Source organism: Gouania willdenowi, chromosome 8, assembly GCF_900634775.1.
Source record: "Gouania willdenowi chromosome 8, fGouWil2.1, whole genome shotgun sequence".
In the NCBI taxonomy this organism is placed as follows: Eukaryota; Metazoa; Chordata; class Actinopteri; order Blenniiformes; family Gobiesocidae; genus Gouania; species Gouania willdenowi.
Genome location: NC_041051.1, coordinates 18,849,237 through 18,869,829, shown reverse-complemented (window position 1 = coordinate 18,869,829; position 20,593 = coordinate 18,849,237). Strand labels below are relative to the sequence as shown.

Genomic DNA, 20,593 nt, shown 5'->3' with positions numbered 1-20,593 from the left:
ATAAATAATACAGGAAACAAATATTATTTTCAGTCAGAAATTCTTCAGAGTTTACCATTAACCTGAGCAGAGTTTTTTTTTACAAGGCAATAATTCATTTGCATAAAGCTCAAATTTATGTACACGTGTCTGTACCAAAATGCCTTTTAAAACTCCAGTAAAATATGTAATTAATAAATTACTTAGAATATTTTCTCCATTAATTTTTTTTTCTTCTGTTTTTTTTAATGGGGCCAAATTACCAACATCACAAACTTTCTTCTCTTAACTTTTCACACACGTATCCACATGAAAACGGTTGCACAGACATTTTAGAGAAATGTTTTGACACACATATTCTGCTTTTTTCAAATCAACACAGTCCTTATTGTCATTAAAATAAAAATACAATGTTTAACATTTTCTGGTAAAGTGACATTTTCCCCTTTTTTCCCCATGAGCTTTTCATTTAATTATGCAATTTGGTTGATAAAGTCATAATATTTGCACCAGAGAAGATGATTTAGTCACATGAAACTCACTTAAGTCTTTCAATGATAAGAGTTTGGGATTTTTAGAGTTTGTTTTTGCTTTTTTGGCAAAAAAAAAAAAAAAAGAAATAAAAACAGAGCCTAAATATGTTGGGCTTGTTTTAAAGTCGTTACCTGGTCGTGACATTTTCTCATTCAAAGGGGTTTCCTCTGAATTAAAAAAAAAAAATCAGAATAGAGAAACAAAACTGTATGAAAAACAGATATATAACCTTTGACATTTGTCATATATTTCAAGATTTTAAAATTTTAAAACATACCTTACCAAACTTTTATTAACTTTTGTCAAAGAAAACAGTTTTACTCATGCAACAAATTGGTTATAATATAGATTTTGACATTTCATTAAAAAAGAATCATAAAAGGCAAAAATAGATTTTTTTTTTTTTTTTGAGCAATTAATCTTTTATTTTATTTTTTAATAACAGAGTAAATCCAGGTTACTGCTGCTGCTTCAGCTGAACTTTATCTGTATTTCTCAGACAGAGCCAGAGCCACCAGAGCCAGGAACTTGTCCATAGCCACATGGACCTCAGGGCTGAAGTCCTTGGGGAACTGGTTGGCCATGACCACCATGAGGTTGTGGGAGAGCACCTGTTGGAAAGATGGAGGCAATAGTGTCATTAGAACAATCAGACACATTAAGTGTTAATGTCAAGTTCATTGATGATGTTTCTTCAGTCCATACCTTGAAGTTAGCAGGGTCCACTCTGAGAGTGAAGGCGTGCAGCTGGCTGAGCTGATCAAGACCATCAGTCAGATTATCGATTTTGGCCACAGCATCAGTAACTCCTTGCATGATAACCGCTCCGTGCATCATCACCGGGGCAGAGCCGGGGCTCAGGTCCTTCCAGTGGGAGAAGTAAGTCTTGGTCTGTGGGTAAACCACCAGCATCCTGGGACACACATTAAAACACATAAAGACTTTAAATCAAGCACACATGCAGGTTAAAAATGAGCTGCAGGTCAAAGAGGGATTTTTACCTGCACAGAGCATCAGCACCGATGTCTGCGGCTTTAGGAGAAAGTTTAGCCCAGAAGGCTCTGACCGTGTCCTTGTTCTTCACACTGAGACTCATCTTGTCTGGAGAGGGTTTGCTTGAAGCTGCAGCAGTGGGTTTATATACATCCATCAGGACCTGGGGGATGTCTCCACCTTTTGGACTCAAACCAAGTCTGTGATGGCAGCACGAGATTAACAACCAAACAGTCATGCACAGTCATCATAATTAAGTTCACCATTATACTTGTACCAAACTGTCAACACTTTTGCACAAGCCCTAAAACCAAACCTTTAACGGATTGACATTTCTTAACTTTTTCCGTGCTGAAAGCCATTTAAAAATACATTTCTGATAAAAGATTTGTTAGGTTTTAAATCTGCTGATAATTATGATAAGTTTAGTCTTAAACTGATTTTGTGTTCTGACAACACATTTTACAATAACGGAGCCTAATTGTAATTTATTATCAATCGCGCTAAATGTAGAATTTGGTTTTGTTGTAAATAAGACCATAAAATGTATTTCAACATTTCCCTGCGAGTTCAGACAATGCGGAGTGATCTGCTATAAATATTAAATTGTGATTAAAATGTTTGCACTGTTCATTAATCATTTATTGTATTTTATTTTTTACAATTATATAAAAACGTTGAAAACTTGATTTTTTTTTTTTTTTTTTAAAGATTTATAAGCTAAGGTTTAAACCCAGAGCCTCAACACAGATCGCAGCGGACCTCAATGCTATTATTTTATTAGTTTTAAACCCTCAAACAGATTTAAAATTGGTTTGTAATTTCAGTAAACACGTTATTCTTTCTTATGAAAATTTTAAGAAAACATTCAATCATGATAAAGCAATACTTTATGTATGTATTTATATAAAATATAGCAAACAAACCTATTTTTCCTAGAGGGTGTAGGCCTTTTTAATATTAATACAAATACATTTATAAATATTCGCGATTCAAAAAACAATTCTTAACACTATTTTTAGGGTGAAAATTAAAACATTTTTTTGAGGTAAAAATGGCAAAAGACATTCAATTTCAAACTACAAAATGTTCATCAGTGGCTCTAACATTGTTTTTTTTTTTTTTTTGTTTTTTTGTTTTCTTGGTCTGGCCTACAAATTGCAAACGAGGCGGGATTAAATCCGTTATTATATTAAATAACTTCCATATTGGATACGCAAATAAACGTGATCGAATGAAAATAAATAATGACATTTTAATGCATGTTTTATACTTTTCAATCGATGTTTGTGATCATTCTTTAAAAAAAAACACACATTGTATTTTAATATTTCGTGTTTTCGTTTATTTACTGACCAAGAACTTTAATTTAATATTTATCAAAACGGTTGATTGATCAAACTTAAACGAAACATCTGTTGGATGTCAGGGATTTATTTCGGAATTAAAAAAAAAAACCAAAAACAAAAAAACAAAGCCTGTTCACGTTGAAATGAGTTGCTGTGAGGTTTCATTATTTAGTTCTAGAAAAGTTTTTAACAACAAACTTTTCTTAAACGGCCTGTTACATATCTGCAGGTCAGATAACAAGCAACGACACTGGACTGATACCTTTCAGGAGGGCGTAGTGACGTCATAAAAACGTGAGATAACCCTGCGTCAGTTTATCCGCGGACTAATCACTAATCAATTCACAAAATGCATCGTATCTCTGTTGCCCGCATTGGCTCAATGAGACTTGTTACTGACCGTGAGTCAGTTTAAATCTAATTTTGTCATCAGTTTTAGAATTAACCTTCCTAATAATAATCTATTTTATTATTGATTAGGGCTTTTCATTTCAGTATAGGTTATTTTTGATGATCATGTAAAACCAAAAAATATATTAAAACGAAAAAATAAACCAAATTTTATTTATTCATTTGTCCAACTTCATTTATTTATTCAATCACTGTTTTTTATGGCGTCTCATACATTTAGTTTTCCAAAAATAATAGATTCCAAATAAAAAAATAACAATAATTACAGGCATAAATGAAGAGTACATATACAACAAACACGGAATATTTTCTTGAAGATCTTAATAGAATCGTAGAATCGTCTTCATTTTTCTTAATGAAAAAAAAAACAAAAAAAAAACTCGTACTTAAACACTCGTTTCTGAGTCATTATTTGATTGAAAATCCTTTTTTTTGTTGAAGTCATGTTTTTTATATTTAGGTCATATTGTGGGTGGGACATTTCGGTTTATTTTCAATCCAAAAAAATAAATAAAAATTGCTTCAATTAAATAAATAAATTAAGATAAATTTAATCAAAGAAAAAAGTTTCTATGAATTTTTTTAATTTTTAATTTTTTTGTTATGTCCAATATTTTTTTCATTTCAATATTATTATTATTTATTTATTTTTGACTGAAAACGTGTTTTTTTTAATTAATTTTTCTATTTGATTGAATATGGACAAATTCTATTATGTTGGATAAATAAATAACATTGCAAATCATAATGCTGTTTAAAAAATGTAAATACAGTTTTTTGAATACATATATATTGTCATTCACTTAACTTTATACAAATGTCCTCTTGCATTTTAAGGATGTGATCTGCAGTGTTTTTGTCAAAGTCACAAAGATAAACAAATGAAGCAATTGAAAAACCAATAAGGGCATGATTTTGTATAGTCCTTTTAAAAAAAAGAGCTTTTAAAATGTATAACTCCACCTACATGTTGGGAGGAGCAGAGGCTTCTTCATATAAAGGTGGACGTTGTCTCCTCTGACTCACACAGAACTTGTGACAAACACTGAAACCTGCATCAAGATGGTGAAATGGACAGACTCTGAGCGCTCTACCATCCAGAGCATCTTCTCCAAGATCGACAAAGACGTCGTGGGTCCTGCTGCTATTTCCAGGTGAGACCATGTCCTCTGCTTCTCTGTTTGGATCTATGACTGGATCATTTCTTCAGCACTGACACTTGTTTGTTGTGTGTGTGTGTGTGTGTGTTCAGGTGTCTGATTGTGTACCCCTGGACTCAGAGGTACTTTGGCAGCTTTGGAAACCTCTACAATGCTGCTGCTATCACCTCCAATCCCAAAGTAGCAGCTCATGGAAAAGTGATCGTGGAGGCCCTGGAGAAGGCTGTGCAGAACATGGACAACATCAAGGCTGCATATGCAGAGCTGAGCGTGCTGCACTCTGAGAAACTGCAGGTGGACCCTGGTAACTTCAAGGTAAAGCCGTGTGCAATGACAGCGACTCCCCTCATATGGCTGACATTCAGTTTCCAGTTTGTGATGCAGGCTGTGTTGTGTTGCAGCTCCTGGCTGACTGCCTGACCATTGTGATTGCTGCTCAGCTGGGCAACGACTTCACCCCTGACGTCCAGGCAACTTTTCAGAAGTTCATGAACGTGGTGGTGTCCTCCCTGGAGAAGCAGTACTACTAGAGAAGATCAGCAGATGAACACTAATAAAATGAAATTCTAAGAGAAACTGAATTTCAATCATTTCAAGTCAATTTCCTGGAGATTCTTGTATATTAATTGATCTGAAACAATGACTAAGCAAAATGAAAATGTACATTTAAAATGGGTATTTGCTTGATATGAAACATATTTAAATAATTGTTAACTAGGACATACATAAAACTGTAACATGGTTCAACTGTTTAGCGTTAAATTATAATTGACCATTTTTATAGAAATTTCATGGCAATTACCATTACAAAGTCAAAAATCTGAACTCAATTACAAGTACATGCAATTACAACAGGTACAGTTTTCTCAATTAGAATTACTCCAAAATCATAATAATTCTCAATAACGCAATTACAATAATAATTTTTCCCAACCCTGGTTAAGTGTTAAATTTCTACCATTTAAACTTCATTGTCTTCTACTTTCTTCAGTTTTTCCTGTTAAGCGTGAGCCTTGTCCTCTTCTTCAGTGAGTGGTGCTATTAATTTGGCCTCACTAATCATCAAATCATTTACTTGTAAAGTTGAATTTAGGTTGATTGCTTGTGCGAATGCAGGCTTTCCAAATAAATGTTCAGCAACAAAGTGACCAGGTCAAAACTTTGACATCTTTCATGCTCTGTGCTGAGATTAGGTGTTTCAATCTGACCACACCTGCTAAAAAGTGAAATAAAAAAAAAAAGGTCATATTCAGAAAAACAAAAAATTAAATACCTTGATCATAGATAATTTTTCACAATTTGTAAAATAAATCTGTTTTTCTCATTTTTTTTTTTTTTGACATTCAGTCTTGTACAATGTAGTCATAACACATCGAAAACAAGCATTAGAGTGTTTGGTTATCTCAATTTTATCATAATTTTACCATGACATACCATACATACATGTCACTGTGAATGTTCATGGACATAATATTTTCATTTAAATGTTTACCTGCACTACTCATCAATGCACTACTGCACTATTATCTTATTATTATTATTGTATTTTTATTTTATTTCATTATTATTATTATTATTATTATTATTATTATTATTATTATTATTATTAATAATATTATTATTATTATTATTATTATTATTATTATTATTATTATTATTATCTTGTTATTTTATTTAGTTTGCACATATTAGTCTAACTACTCTTATATTTATGTTTATACTTCTTTTTTTATTTATTTTTATTTATTCTAGTTGATTGTTATTATTTAATGTTACACTATCTGAGAGAGCACAGGTCACCAAGACAAATTCCTCGTGTGTATTCATACACTCTTGGTCAATAAAGTTGATTCTGATTCTGATTGATAGGTGAAAAAGTACAGCCACAGAGGATCCTAGAAAGATAAAACGTTAGGTTGAAAGATTAGAAAAGATTTGTGACACACATTAGATTTTAAATAAATTAATAATATAAATACAATCAAGCAAATTGTGTTTTTCATTTATTAATTTATTTATTTATTTAAAGAACTTGATTGTTTTCAGTAAAACCTTCACTATAGTATCAAGATCACAATTGTTTGTGGCATAGAAGAAGAAGATGATGACAATGACACCAATGATGGGGATGATGATGATGATGATGATGATCTGTTTTCAATCTGGATTAGTTGAGCCCTTCAGTGGTACTGTTTATTCATAGCATCGACCACACTATACAGAAACTTCTGCCACGCAGCCTGGACCTCTGGGTTCATAGCGCTCCTCAGTTTGCAGGCCATGGCGATGGTGATGCAATCAGCCAGCAGCTGCAAACACAAGGACAACACATCACGGTCTGCAGGAGGAAGCCATAAACACGTTTCCATTCAGCCATGTGAAAAATAGTGACCTACTCTGAAGCTCTCTGGATCTACGTTGAGTTTTTCAAAGTGCATCCTGCTCAGACCTTGGAACATGAGCTTGATGTTGTCCATGTTCTTCACTGCTCGGTCCAGAGCCTGCAGCACCACCTTGCCATGGTTGGACACTCTGCTGTTCTGCAGAATGGCAGTGATGGTGAAGATGTCTCCAAATGTACCAAAGTGTCGCTCAGTCCAGGGATACACGATCAATATTCTGTCATTACATATTAGGCATGGTTACGATATAAATGTATATGATATTACTACATATATTTGTTAAAGGTGCAGCCTGCAACTCTTATAAAAGTGACTTTTTGTCATATTTGCTAAAGCTGTTACTATGTAAGGACAGGTAATTACTGCTGCTTGATTGTTTGATTTGTAATTGTTACACTAGAACTCTGTGGTGCATGTGTTGTTCATGTGCGCACAGCAGCGTCTGTGTGGGCTGCTGTAAGTGCAACTGTGTTGTTGCTGCTGCTGGTGCTGAGGTGTGTGCACATTGAGAGAGAGAGAGAAGCGCTGCAGTAATATGCTTTTAACAGAGCATGTTATATTATTGTGATGTTACTGTCGGACTAACGTTAGCTTGTTAGCTCCTCTGAGGGAGGGACTTTGGAAAGTTTGGAGGCAGGGCAAGTGAGCAGCGGGTAGGGAGGAGACCTGAGAGTTGCGGACTGCACCTTTAATCCCTCCGAGTTCAATCAAGTCTAAACATGGTTCATGGGTTTTAACAGTCATTTATTAACATGTATTTACTAGGGATGTAACGATTCACTCAACTCCCGATACGATTCGATTCACGATACTGGGTTCATGATACGATTCTCTCACGATTTATTTTACAAAATGGGACTGTAGACAAATTTTTTTTTTTGGGAAAAAACTAGAAAATACTGTATTATTTTCCTTTTATATTTCATTGTCAAAAGAATTCCTTGATAAACTATTCAAAACAATGCAATTTAACTAAAAATAAATCTTGAATGAAATAAATAAAGGAATAATACAAATGAAAATGAAGCCTATTAATTTAAATTCTGGTTCTATAATAAACAATGCAAAACTACATAATAGTTATTTTTCTTTTTAAAAGTGCAACTGAAAATGTATTTTGTGCCCTAACATTTGGACTTTAAAAAAAAAAAACCGTGATTACACTGATTTACGTCATATTTTTTTGGACCAGCAGAGGGCGCTGGTAACACAGTGGTCGGTTGGCATGCATATATATTGCAGTGAAGAAGAGAAGCTATGCTAGCAGTCAGAGCTAATAGAAAAACGTGACTTTTACAGATATTCAAGTAATATTACAGATATTCTGTCGGTGCTAAAGGGGTAATGAATCATTTATTAACATATTTAAGAGTAGAAGGCGGCCAGAAAAAAAGTATTAGCAGACTCCGCCCGCCGCCTACACTTGTGGATAGCGCCCTCTGCTGGTTAAAAAAAGTACTGCGATTCAATTTTCAGAAAATCGATATCAACCGTGATACCTATGAATCGATTTTTAACTGCCTTGCGATTAATCGTTACATGCCTAGTATTTACATGTCCAATGCCTAAAATACAAAACTTAAATTAACTCACGTAAAGACATATTTTACACATTTGCCGCATCATCTGCAAGAAAATAAAGCTGTCTTCTTCGGAAATAACAACTTTATATATCTATGTCTTAATATATCCATCACCTTGTGCTGCTCAGAAGTGTCACACCTACCTATTACCCTCAGCAACGCAATAAAACGGTACAAAAAATAAGTTCTACGTCGTGTCGCTCTGTAATTTTAACCAAATAAATGAATTATATCTGCAAGGATAAACTGAATTATCTATTTATTTATTGAACATCTATATGAAATATGTATTTGTATTCGTGAAATGTATTTATTATCTTTTTAACTGAATATGAAAACTATGAATTGCATTAATGAGAGATTATCTGATGGCAGCTATTGATCTATTGCTATATGGTCATTTAAAACTATTCTGATGATGATTCTTTTTAATTTATGCTATACATTCAATCAAAGGAAGATGTAGTAAATATTAGATATTAGAGATGTTTGATATTATCTTTTGTTGATATCCGACATGCTAATATTGTTCGATTTAAAATTTCCTATTTCGGATAACCAACATCGATACACTCATTTTTCCACCTCTGTGATAAATTTAATTATATACTTCATTTGATTATATTAATCAAAGTAGTGCATGTTCTATAACTATAAAGAACAAAAAGTAAGGACTTTTAAATGTCACAATTGATATGTTTTTATTAAACACCAATAAATATATACGCCACACATGATAAAAACAAAGTTTTAATGGAAATGCCAACCTCGAAATGATTTCTGGTCCAACCTCATCAGTATTGACTTTGTCCCAAACATCTCTGATGAGGCTGCGCTCCACGTCCGTCAATCGAACCATGGCCACAGAATGAAGTATACGAATGAAGTGTGCTATGGTGAGGGTTAAACACAGTCCTATGGTGTGTGTCAGTGACCAGCAGCAGCTGCTGAAGTCAGATTATGCCATGTTTTCATTATCTGGGCACTCATGTTTCCCACGCCCAAATAAATGATCCACATGTCCACCTCATATCACAAGAAATTAGAAGTGCAGTTAACTTATTATATTATTTATTTACCTTTGGACGCAAGATTTGTTAACAAAATACCCTATTTTGAAGCTATATGTTTGGGTCAGAATATTTATTTAAAAAATAACAAATAATGCAATGATTGACAAGTCCTTTAATAAACTTAAAAATATAATTCTAATCAAAGTCTAGACTGTTCATGACATGACAGCAGTTGTTTACAGTCGCTGGGTGATCATTTGTTTTATAATTACACACAGATTCCAGTACATAAATAACAGGACAAAACGATCCTGGTTTTTTAATGTGTTGATCACATTTGTATATGTATAAAAATAATATAAACAGGCCTACATGTGCACCTGTGAGGACTTGTTTAAATGAAATGCTTTATTTGTTGTTGTGACACGTGTTTTATGAGTAGCTGGTTGTGAACTTGAAAAGAAAAATAAATAATAAGGAAGGGAACACTTGTTTTGCCATTGATTTGATCATTTATTCGTAATTTGGTAAACCAGCAGTCGTAGAAAAAAAATAAAATCCAGATTTTATTGCATCTTCTGTATGACTTGCTGCTGGTCTATACACGCCCCCATCAGGCCATCAGTGGTACTGCTTCCTTAGGGCAGACACGGCCACAGACACGAACTTGGCCCAAGCCTCCTGGACTTTAGGGGTGAAGGTCTCCTTTCCAAACTTGGCACCCAAGCAAATTGTAATGCATTCACCAAGAAGCTGGAAATTAGAAAGAGAGATAGAGAAAAAACAATTATTAGAGTGGCATCCTTTTAAAATCCGTCATCGGATTGTTGGTGGGCCCGTACCCTGAAATTTTCAGGATCCACGTGGAGCTGCTCGGAGTGCATGGTGCTCAGTTTGGCGTAGGCTGGCTTCATGTTATCCATGTTTTTGAGGCCAATCTTTAGTCCACCCATCAGTGTAGCGCCGTGTTTGGCCACCTTGGGGTTTGAAAGGATGGCATCGAAGGTGGAAATGTTGCCAAAGGCGGCGAAGTGTCTCTGGGTCCATGGGTAGACAATCAGGAGCCTGGACACAGATTCAAAATAAATGCATTAAAGCACGTGCACATATCTAACATAGATGTAAAGTGAGATGATGACCATGGTGCACCATCATCATCATCATCATCATCATCATCATCATCATCATCATCATACCTGGTCAAAGCCTGGGCTCCGATTTCATTCACATCAATTTTAGACCAGAGGTTAGTGATGGCAGCGCGCTCATCGTCACTCCACGCAACCATGATGAAGGTGTCAATAAAAGTCTCGTCTGTGTCTGAGGAAACTTTTAGGATGAAATGATCCTCTGCGGGGCCAACACGCGCTGCTTTTATTGGTTTTTATGGGCGCGGGAAGCTCCTGATTGGACGAGTTGCATCCACCGGTTTATGACGTAGCACACATGTCTTACGTCATCTCATAATCAGACTGTTAACGTCTGTTTTTGATAATTAAAACTCTGTCCATCATGTACAGCAGGCATTAGGCCAGTGGTTCTCACACTTTTTTGGCTCAAGTATCTCCTTTTTCTTATTTCTGAAAAAATCTTACAGAATCCTTAAATTTCCCTCAAATTTTGAGATAATATTTACCTTAATGAAGTAGAAATTGGTCACAAAATCTAAGAAATTTAAAGTGAAGATGCTTTTGCGACTGATACCTGTCACTTATTGCTTGGATATTGTCGGTTTCATATATATATTGTATTTTATGTATACGTAGAAGTGCAAACTATAAGGCACAGTAATGTTAAAATTACTCGTTTTCCTGCAAAAAAAAATCTGTGGCCCATCTTGAGATCAAACTGCTCCGAATTTGGCCCCTGAACAAAAATGAATTTGACGCCCATGGTGGTTTTAACAATAATAAATAGCTTTATTTATTCTATATAACACAAATGTAAGCATAATAACATGTTTTTATATAGTTTGCTATTTTTTTTCAAAGCATTCCTGAGTGCTTTGTGTTGAATATAAATGTCTATAAATGTAATAACCCTTCATTTCCAGTGAGACGGATTAAAAACATGTGCCTATCTATTTATTATGTTAATCATTAGGGAGTGGTGGTGTTTTTTTTTTTTTTTTTCCTCCAGAAAAAGAACTTGCGATGACGTTTGCAGACATCTAACAGTTACTTTATCAGATATGTGGGTGAATTAGATAATCAGCAATGGTGACATGTTCATATATTTGCATACAAATGTAAATTATTCAATCAACACCAATGAAAGCGTTATATAAATTCTTTTTTCGCAACTTTTGCATATCTATTAGATTAAAAAAAAAAACATTAAAAGTCAGCTCTGTGCAGTTTTTTCCTTTTTTCTCAAATCTAAACATGTTGTTATCTGTTTCTTACCCAGATTTATCTATTGTTCATATGTAAATATCCTTTGTTTTGTGTGCATTGATAGTATTTTTACTCTTTATTCCATCTAATGTGTTTTTTATTAATTTGGTTTACCAAAAAGCATAATAATAATATAATATAAATAATAATTTAGTATTGCTTTGTTTATTTAAAAAAATAAAATAAAATAATAATAATAATTATCACTCTTAGGTCCATGTTTTCTTCACCCATTGATCTGAGTTAACCTTCAGCTTGTGATTGTCTTCAAGTTTAATCTGAGGACACAATTTTATTTTCAATACAGTCCAAAAGAAAAAAGCTGTCAAATAAAAGACATTCCACAAAACAAGCGTTGTTTCTCCCTCCCCCCAGTTTTTGCCTCCAGGAGCAACTCATCCTGTACTGTTGATGCCTTATCTGCAGTGAACCACCAGTCACTCACTGCTATGAGAACATGATTAGATTTCAGATCATACTTTAACACCATCATTCCTAAAACTCTCTTCACTTAAACTCTTTACACGTTTTTGCAGCTAAATTTTGAGCAATTTTTTTTTTTTTTTTACTGCTCTTTGGATGCATTAACCCTCCTAATATCCTTGGGGTCAATTTGACCCCATTCAGTGTTTATCATTCAAAAAATATTAGTTGACTTTATTATTTTTGCATCATATTTCATGACTTTTCCTAATTTGATGAGTACAATCATTGAAGCATAACATTTTTTATGATGATATATTTTTCTTCTTCAATGCGCCTGAAAACACATTGCACGCATCGGTGTTCCTCTGGGGGTCAATTTGACCCCATGTTGTTTTATCTGTGTGTAAACCCATGTGTGATCTTTAATCCCCACACCCCACCCCCTCTGCAAGTGCAGAGTCGACACTTTTGAGTTGAGTTTCAAGATACACTTTAACTCTAAAACCAAAAGTTTGACCTGATGGTGGCGCTACAGGAAAGGTCATATCATCACAACGATCAATAGGGTTCGTACTCTTGTGGTGAAGATTTGGATGAAAATTATTCAAGATAAATGAACTCTGATTTAAAAGTTTGGCCTGATGGTGGCGCTAGAGAACAGGTCCAGGTTCCATTACCAAGGGGTTATTTACGTATGTATTCAACAAAAAAACAAGGTGTCTGAAACAAAAACTTGGTCAACAATTTTTTGAAAATCCTTTTCTGGAGGCAAATATCCCTGGGGTCAAATTGACCCCCAAGGGTAAGCTGTGTTAGTATAACTGGAGGATAATAAGAGGGTTAAAAACATCACAAAAACAGCACAACCTATGACTGACTCACTGTCGTCCTTAGTTACACTGCCAAGTGCAAATATTTTTATTAAAATGATCTCCTAATGAAGTTTACAAATAACACACAGTGCTTGGTCTCATTACCAAAGGTAGCAGAGATGTGGTGTGGAGAAATAACCTTTTCAGCAATAGGTCCATAGATCCCACACTGCTGATTGTAAATGTGATTGTTTTGTTTTTTTTTTGTGGTTTTTTTTTTTTTTCACGTTATTTTTTTTCCTTCTTCTTTGTTTGTGAATTATTTGTACCCGTATTTTTCTGACTACAAGGCGCACCTAAAATCCTTTAATTTTCTCAAAAATCGACAGTGCGCCTTACAATCAGGTGCGCCTTGTGTATGAAATTAATGTCAAAATGTTTTAGTACAACTTTGGTAAACTATGAAGCTGAACTACTTGATGGATTTTTTTTGGCGCTTTAGGGCTACCGTAGTCAGACGCCTCGTGGAGTGACATGTACCTCTACTGTGCTTCAACAAACTGAACTGAAAAAGTGAGTGTATTCTGAAAGTTATTGTTAATGAGTTGAATAAAGTTTGACTTATCTGACTATTTTGTTTCGCTAAATGCGCCTAAATAATAATAATAATAATAACAACAAACCGGTGCACCTTATGTATGAAAATAGACCCAGTCAGACCCATTCATTGATAGTGCGCCTTATAATCTGGTGCGCCTTATAGTCCGAAAAATACGGTATATCAATTCCTTTTTTTTTCTTGAGAACTGTTTTAGTTGCACTTACAGAATAATGACCACATTGGAGGGAAAAGGCAAAATAAAAGCTGCCTTAAAGTAATAACTGTAAAGCACCAACATGAAAAAATGAATAGGTATGAAATCTTACTAGTGGTGCTGTACATACAGTAAGAAGTACCACTGACTGTGCTCAATGAGGCCTGCTATTGTGCTGTGTGATTTTTATACAGTTAAAGATAATAAACCTCAAAATAAAAAAAAATCGTTACAAAAATATAATTTTATATGTTACATACTTCTATAGGCATACAAAATAAATATGGGTTAGTGTTAGGGTTTAAGTCTGAATGCAATTGGTTTATTGAATGTTGAGCGCCGCCCCGAACTGCAAGCTGCAGTAATCGTATATAACGATTATATAGCTGTAGTTTTTATTTAACTCAATGTTTTTTTCCACTTGTACTAAAAATAGGGTGAGTTTTCAAAGAATGGATGGATGGATGGGTGAGTCCAATGTTACACTATAATGTCCCACTAGGTGGCGTTATACTAACACCGTGTCTGTGGAGTGACTAAAACTTTCTTTTGAAGGCCAAACTTCACACCCTTAATCACATTAGGCTGAAGGAAATGCTCTAGTAAAAGTACAATATGGGGTATTTCTGTGCGTCTGCAATATGATTAATTGTTCCAATTATTTTTTTCTCTTCTAATTATGTAGATATTTTGTAATTAAATAATTAATCTAAATTAATCGCTTTACAATATTTGACACGAGAAGCAACGTTTCTTTCCAGTTAAATGTGCGTGTGATTGAATCACTGAAAACGATAAATGAGCTCAAACAACAAAATTGAGTTTATAATTATATTAAGAATGTAATGGAAACTAAAAGCATTCTTATTAAAATAAGGCCACGTCACAAGCAGAAATAAGTATGCATTCTGCTGTACTTTATGATCTTTTAGCGCCATCTACTGGCCAAATAAGGACAATGTTATTATCAAAATGTTTTCAACCCTGAAATCAAATCATATAAAGCAATAAAAGCATTACTGTCTGTTCTATGAATTACATAACTTATATTAAAATACTCACTGTTGATGAATGACAGTAAAGCCCAAACTTCCTCTCACTTTTTAAGTTTTAATGTGCAGAAATGTTTAACAGTAACACCTAGGGCTGTGTATTGCCTGGCATCTGGCGATACGATTCGTATCCTGATACATAGGTCACGATACGATACGATATATCCCAATATTAAAGTACAAGGCAATTATTGCAATTTTTTTTAAAAAAATATATAACATGAAACAACTACTCTCTAAATGTGTACACCCTCATGAGAACGTTATGTATGAAATATATTTTATTGGCATATTTTACACTCAAAACATTGGCTTTAACATGCCATGTGACAACAAATTAAAATAAAAAATAACATACAATCTGCCTGTGGCTTTTAAACAAACTTTGACTTTAGTGCAACAAATAAATGCAGAAAGTTAGTGCTTTCTTTTTAGATTTTATTGAAAAAAACACAAGCAGGTCAACATACCCAGGTTTCAGGGCACTTCTTTGTGCAGTTACAATGTCTCCTGTAGTGGAAAAGACTTTACTGGTTAAATAAAGGTAAAAAAAAAAAACCCGATACGGATGCATTTTAAAGTGATCCAAGAATCATGCGACGTCATATCTATATAAATCGCTGAATCTATTTTTTTCAACACCCCTAGTAACACCTATTGTGACACTCCATAGTGATGATGTCATAGATGGGAAATTATACAACTTATCTCATGTCACATAACACTAGTTCACACAGCTCTCAGAAACACAGATGTGACTGTTTTTAAATGAGGTGTTTTTGGACACGTGGAAGATTTAGGAGCAGGAGAAAGAAACCATCAAAAGCACTGGGAGAACATGCAAATTCAACACGCGCTGGTCTTTAGATATAATTGGGCTACAGTTTGCAGTAGTGATATATCAACCTTAAAATTAGGTATCGGATATCAAACATTCCGCCAATATGTCGGCTTTCTTCCTTGATCAATCCATAGACATCACATATGTACACTGAATTAATCGATTACCAAACTGTTTGATTTTCTCCTCATATATAACTGTGACACAGAATGTTTGGATCTTATAAACATGTATTAAATACGTAGTAATAGTTTTAATCAGGATAGGCTGCAAGTGTCTTCATTGTTTGTTTTAAATAACAATCATCATGAATAAAAAATGACATGTTTAACATAACGTCTATGTTTTCCAGCAGGTCAACATAATAGAGTATGATGAATGGTTCTGTATGTTAATTCCACTACAGAAACTAGATGATCTGCAATTAAGTATAAGGGGGAAAAAATGGATTATCAGTCAAACACGCTGCAAAATATTGGCATATCAGATATTAGCCAAAAAATCTAATATTGTGCATTATTAGTTTGCAGTTTAGGGTAATGATTGTGGATGAATCTGTGCAACTTTTATGTGCACGGACTTTTCTAACTGTTCAAGATATTGTTGTTTTGACATATACATTGTTTGTATGTAATTGATAAAAGAAAAATTAGTACCATAGAAAATTATCCAACTAATTAAATGTACTAGGCTATTAAAACAATCATAATAATAACAATAATAATATGAACTATGATTATTATTATTATTATTATGAATGTTTCTTTCCCTACGTTTAAGACCATTCGTTTTGACACAACAAAGACATTTGAGATTTTATGCGTTAATGTGCTTTTATTATTAGTAGAAATATTTCCACACTTTTGTTTACCATGAATGAGGTCTTTAAAGAATAAAAAGCAACATAAAATTTTAACGTCAGTTTTTTTTTTAACCCAGAAGTTTTCATTCATTCATTCATTTAAATTCTCATAATTTTCACGTTTAATTTTTCTTTGTTTATTATAATTGTTCAGCTTAAAACATGATATGAGGCAATGTTTTGCATTGCGTCTTTTATTGATTATAGAAGCTGGTGAAATGTTTTTTACTGCTTTGACACAGTTTGCTACTGTTACTCAAAATTATTATTTTTTTAAACTTCATTTCAAAGTTTGAGGTAAAACATTGTCTTCTTCATGACAGACACAAATATTCCTCTTTAATGAACTCATTTAGAGCGATAAAGAGCTTTCTGTGGTAAACGTCGTCCCCTAAACGTGTTGCATATTCAAACAGTTTGAAGCAGGACACAAAATCTTTTCAAAGAAACAAAATATGTTTATTTGTTTTTTGCACATATGCTTTATATGATTTACTATTGCTTTGCAGCAGAGCTTCATGCAGACTCCTCAGTTCTCTGGAGATGTTTATCGGTACTTCTCGGCCAAAGCCCGGGCCAAAGCAGCCAGGAACTTGTCCATAGCCACATGCACCTCAGGGGTGAAGTCGACGGGGAACATGATGGCCATCACCACCATGATGTTGTGGGCGAGGATCTGTGAGGAACGCACACAGAGAGAGACAGAGGTCACAAACCATGGATTCTCACTCTTCACTTATTCACTTGACTGTATATAGTGCGCTGAGTAGTATTATAGTATTATCTAAGTGTGTTATGTCATTCCTTATTTCTCATTCTTGGAGAGCACCTTCATTTTGTTGTATGTGTTTTACAAGGACAATAAAAGCTTCTCTTCTATTCTATTCTCACCCGTGTGGATGACGCTCACCTTGAAGTTGGAAGGGTCCACTCTGAGAGTGAAGGCGTGCAGCTCACTGAGGCCCAGCAGACCTCCTGACAGATCATCGATCTTAGTCACAGCATCAGCGACTCCCCCCATCACGGTCATACCGTGCTTCTTGGCAGACTCAGAGGTTGGGCTCTGGTCCTTCCAGTGGGCGAAGTAAGTCTTGGTCTGGGGGTACACTGCCAGCATCCTGGGTAATACAAGTAAAACACATCAGTGTCTGCAAGAGTAAAAGTTATCCAACGAACACATGTCAAAAAGGCCTCATGTTTACCTGGTCAGAGCGTCTTGGCCGATCATGGGTCCATGGCCAGAGATCTTATTCCAGAAAGCCTTGACGGTGGTTTTGTCGCGAGCAGTGAGGGACGTCATCTCTGCGCTGTTGAAACTATTGAGGGGCAGTGATGTGAACTCAGCAAGAGGGTTTATATGTGGTGGGAACACCCGAACACACCCACACTCACCCGTAATGGGCGGGTCCCAGTGATGGAGATAAGACCCACCTCCTCCTTACCACTGCTGTTTGAAATATAGCAATAATGACAATGATAATGATAATAATAATAATAATAACAATAACAATAATAATAATAATAATAACAATAACAATAATAATAATAATGATATTGATAATAACAATAATAATAATAATAATACATTTAACAGTGTAAAATCTAATGGGAACTATTGAGTGTGTAATATCACACTGCAGAAGCCCAAAATACTGAAGGTGTGGTGGATCATAATCTTGATAAGTCGAGCCCAAAACATCCTGTTCAGCCCACAGCTACTGTACAAACATCTGTCATTTCACCCGTGGGTCTGTTCTTATGAAATCCTCAAATTTGAAATTTGAAACTATTGTTTTATTAAAAAACAAGCACATGAATAACCCATTAAAAATAAAAAATAAAAATCAAAGCAAAGCTATGATTTCCACTATTACAGAGTGTAATATTGTCTTTTTACATCATTTCTTACATTTTTAAATGAAGACTTTTTATTTTTTTAGTGCGTGTTTAAGGCAGTTTTTGTTGTTGTTTTGCTTTAATGTTTTTTTTTAAAATTTATTAATTAAGTTATTTATTTTACAGTTCAAGAATTACAATTTGCCTTCATTCTAAATTATGTATTTTTTTTTTTTTTTGTCGTAGCAAATAATGAATATTTGCAATTTTCATTATTTTTTCACTTTTTGTGTTTTGTGTACAGTACATGCTGCATAAAAACACGTCAAACATCTGAAGTCATTATGTAATGAAATGAAATATTAGTGAGTGTGACAGCATGTCAAAAAATAAAAAATAGATCTCCAATAATCTCTCATATGTGTTTTGAAACTTGACTGCTTTTGTCGCCATGACTTATAAACAAAAGACAAGTGATCTGGAAATATTTTCATAAGGTCTTTAAAAATAAAAATAAAAGCAACATAACATTTAAAAATAAGCAGCTTTTTAACCCAAATTCTGCAAATTTCTGCATTATTTTAAAATAATTTCCACGACACATGCACGATATGATTCCTATTCATTCATTCATTCATTCATTCATTTAAATTCAAATATTTTTCTTTGCTAATTATAATTGTTTGGTTTAAAACATGATATGAGGCAATGTTTTGCATTGATTATAGCTTTTTACAGCTTTGACACAGTTTTAAATAAAAAAAAAAAAATCCTAAAAAAAAATTAATTTGAACTTTGTTTTCTGCATGACTGACCCAAATATTCCTCTTTAATGAACTCATTTATAGCAATAAAGAGCTTTCTGTGGTAAACGTAACCCCCTGAATGTGTTGAAACAGTTTGAAGCAGGACACAGATCATTTCAAAGAAACAAAATATGTTTATTTGGTTTTTTTTTGCACATATGCTTTTACTATTGCTTTGCAGCAGAGCTTCATGCAGACTCCTCAGTTCTCTGGAGATGTTTATCGGTACTTCTCCGCCAAAGCCCGGGCCAAAGCAGCCAGGAACTTGTCCATAGCCACATGCACCTCAGGGGTGAAGTCGACGGGGAACATGATGGCCATCACCACCATGATGTTGTGGGCGAGGATCTGTGAGGAACGCACACAGACACAGATCAGGAACCAGGATTCTCACTCTTAACTCACAGCGTGACTTTGTTTGGACGCTCACCTTGAAGTTGGAAGGGTCCACTCTGAGAGTGAAGGCGTGCAGCTCACTGAGGCCCAGCAGACCTCGTGACAGATCATCGATCTTAGTCACAGCATCAGCGACTCCCCCCATCACGGTTATACCGTGCTTCTTGGCAGACTCAGAGGTTGGGCTCTGGTCCTTCCAGTGGGCGAAGTAAGTCTTAGTCTGGGGGTACACCGCCAGCATCCTGGGTAATACAAGTAAAACACATTAGTGAGTTGAATTCATGGAACATATAGGGTGACAGCAGAGGTTGTGTTTACCTGCACAAAGCATCTCTGCCAATGTCCTCTCCATAGTTGGACACCTTATCCCAGAAGGCCCTGACAGTGTCCTTGTCCTTAGCATTAAGAGAGGTCATCTTGACTTCGTGACTTTTACCGAATGCCAAAGTCAGCTCAGAGGCTGGGTTTTATAACCAACATGCAGCACAGAGAGGTCTGGTACTGCCCCCCAAAAAAGGTGGAGCAAAGGGGTGCGAGTGATGATTTGCAGTTTTGAGAGAGATAAAGTGTTCTTCTCTGAGCGTCTGGAGAAACAGCTCACTAGTGTCATTCAAATAACTCTTAAAATTTTAGTTTTGGGGATGATTATATCTACACACCAAAAATGTATAACTATAACAATGAAATTATAAAAACTTGGTTTGGTGAAAATGTTTCTCAGATGATTCTTGGTGGTTCTGCTTCAGATCAGACAAAATGACTCCAGAAAAAGTTTTATTCAAGCAGGTTTTAAATCTTGGCTCTGCTGCCAAGTTATGAATCTACATTTACTTATCAGTAGGGCTGGGCGATTCTGCCTAAGAAAAATTCTAATTTCGATTCAATTTTCAATTTATTTTTTTCAATGCACTAAAAATGACTGCAGAC

The 20,593-nt window shown here is 34.6% G+C and overlaps 6 protein-coding genes across 6 annotated transcripts; 1 reads left to right on the top strand and 5 right to left on the bottom strand.

Moving 5' to 3' along the window:
• Nucleotides 1-993: 993 nt before the first annotated feature.
• On the bottom strand, nt 994-1,609 carry LOC114468027 (hemoglobin embryonic subunit alpha-like). The gene is made up of 3 exons (XM_028454650.1): nt 1,515-1,609; nt 1,219-1,426; nt 994-1,124 (listed from the first exon to the last, which is right to left on the bottom strand). The coding sequence occupies exons 1-3, from the start codon at nt 1,607-1,609 to the stop codon at nt 996-998; spliced, it is 432 nt and encodes a 143-aa protein (XP_028310451.1). The 3' UTR covers nt 994-995.
• A 2,643-nt stretch (nt 1,610-4,252) lies between these two features.
• On the top strand, nt 4,253-4,965 carry LOC114467925 (hemoglobin subunit beta-like). The gene is made up of 3 exons (XM_028454457.1): nt 4,253-4,420; nt 4,519-4,741; nt 4,828-4,965. Exons 1-3 carry the CDS (start codon nt 4,329-4,331, stop codon nt 4,954-4,956), a joined length of 444 nt encoding a protein of 147 aa, XP_028310258.1. The 5' UTR covers nt 4,253-4,328; the 3' UTR covers nt 4,957-4,965.
• Nucleotides 4,966-6,601: 1,636 nt separating this feature from the next.
• LOC114467924 (hemoglobin cathodic subunit beta-like) lies at nt 6,602-9,329 on the bottom strand. The gene is made up of 3 exons (XM_028454456.1): nt 9,179-9,329; nt 6,823-7,045; nt 6,602-6,735 (listed from the first exon to the last, which is right to left on the bottom strand). The coding sequence occupies exons 1-3, from the start codon at nt 9,268-9,270 to the stop codon at nt 6,607-6,609; spliced, it is 444 nt and encodes a 147-aa protein (XP_028310257.1). The 5' UTR covers nt 9,271-9,329; the 3' UTR covers nt 6,602-6,606.
• Nucleotides 9,330-9,916: 587 nt separating this feature from the next.
• On the bottom strand, nt 9,917-10,788 carry LOC114469005 (hemoglobin subunit beta-B-like). The gene is made up of 3 exons (XM_028456204.1): nt 10,621-10,788; nt 10,267-10,489; nt 9,917-10,177 (listed from the first exon to the last, which is right to left on the bottom strand). Exons 1-3 carry the CDS (start codon nt 10,710-10,712, stop codon nt 10,046-10,048), a joined length of 447 nt encoding a protein of 148 aa, XP_028312005.1. The 5' UTR covers nt 10,713-10,788; the 3' UTR covers nt 9,917-10,045.
• Nucleotides 10,789-17,141: 6,353 nt separating this feature from the next.
• LOC114469006 (hemoglobin subunit alpha-1-like) lies at nt 17,142-17,928 on the bottom strand. Its single transcript, XM_028456205.1, has 3 exons — nt 17,831-17,928; nt 17,539-17,746; nt 17,142-17,304 (listed from the first exon to the last, which is right to left on the bottom strand). Exons 1-3 carry the CDS (start codon nt 17,926-17,928, stop codon nt 17,176-17,178), a joined length of 435 nt encoding a protein of 144 aa, XP_028312006.1. The 3' UTR covers nt 17,142-17,175.
• A 1,527-nt stretch (nt 17,929-19,455) lies between these two features.
• Nucleotides 19,456-20,090, bottom strand: LOC114469007 (hemoglobin subunit alpha-1-like). Its single transcript, XM_028456206.1, has 3 exons — nt 19,985-20,090; nt 19,701-19,908; nt 19,456-19,618 (listed from the first exon to the last, which is right to left on the bottom strand). The coding sequence occupies exons 1-3, from the start codon at nt 20,080-20,082 to the stop codon at nt 19,490-19,492; spliced, it is 435 nt and encodes a 144-aa protein (XP_028312007.1). The 5' UTR covers nt 20,083-20,090; the 3' UTR covers nt 19,456-19,489.
• Nucleotides 20,091-20,593: the final 503 nt, after the last annotated feature.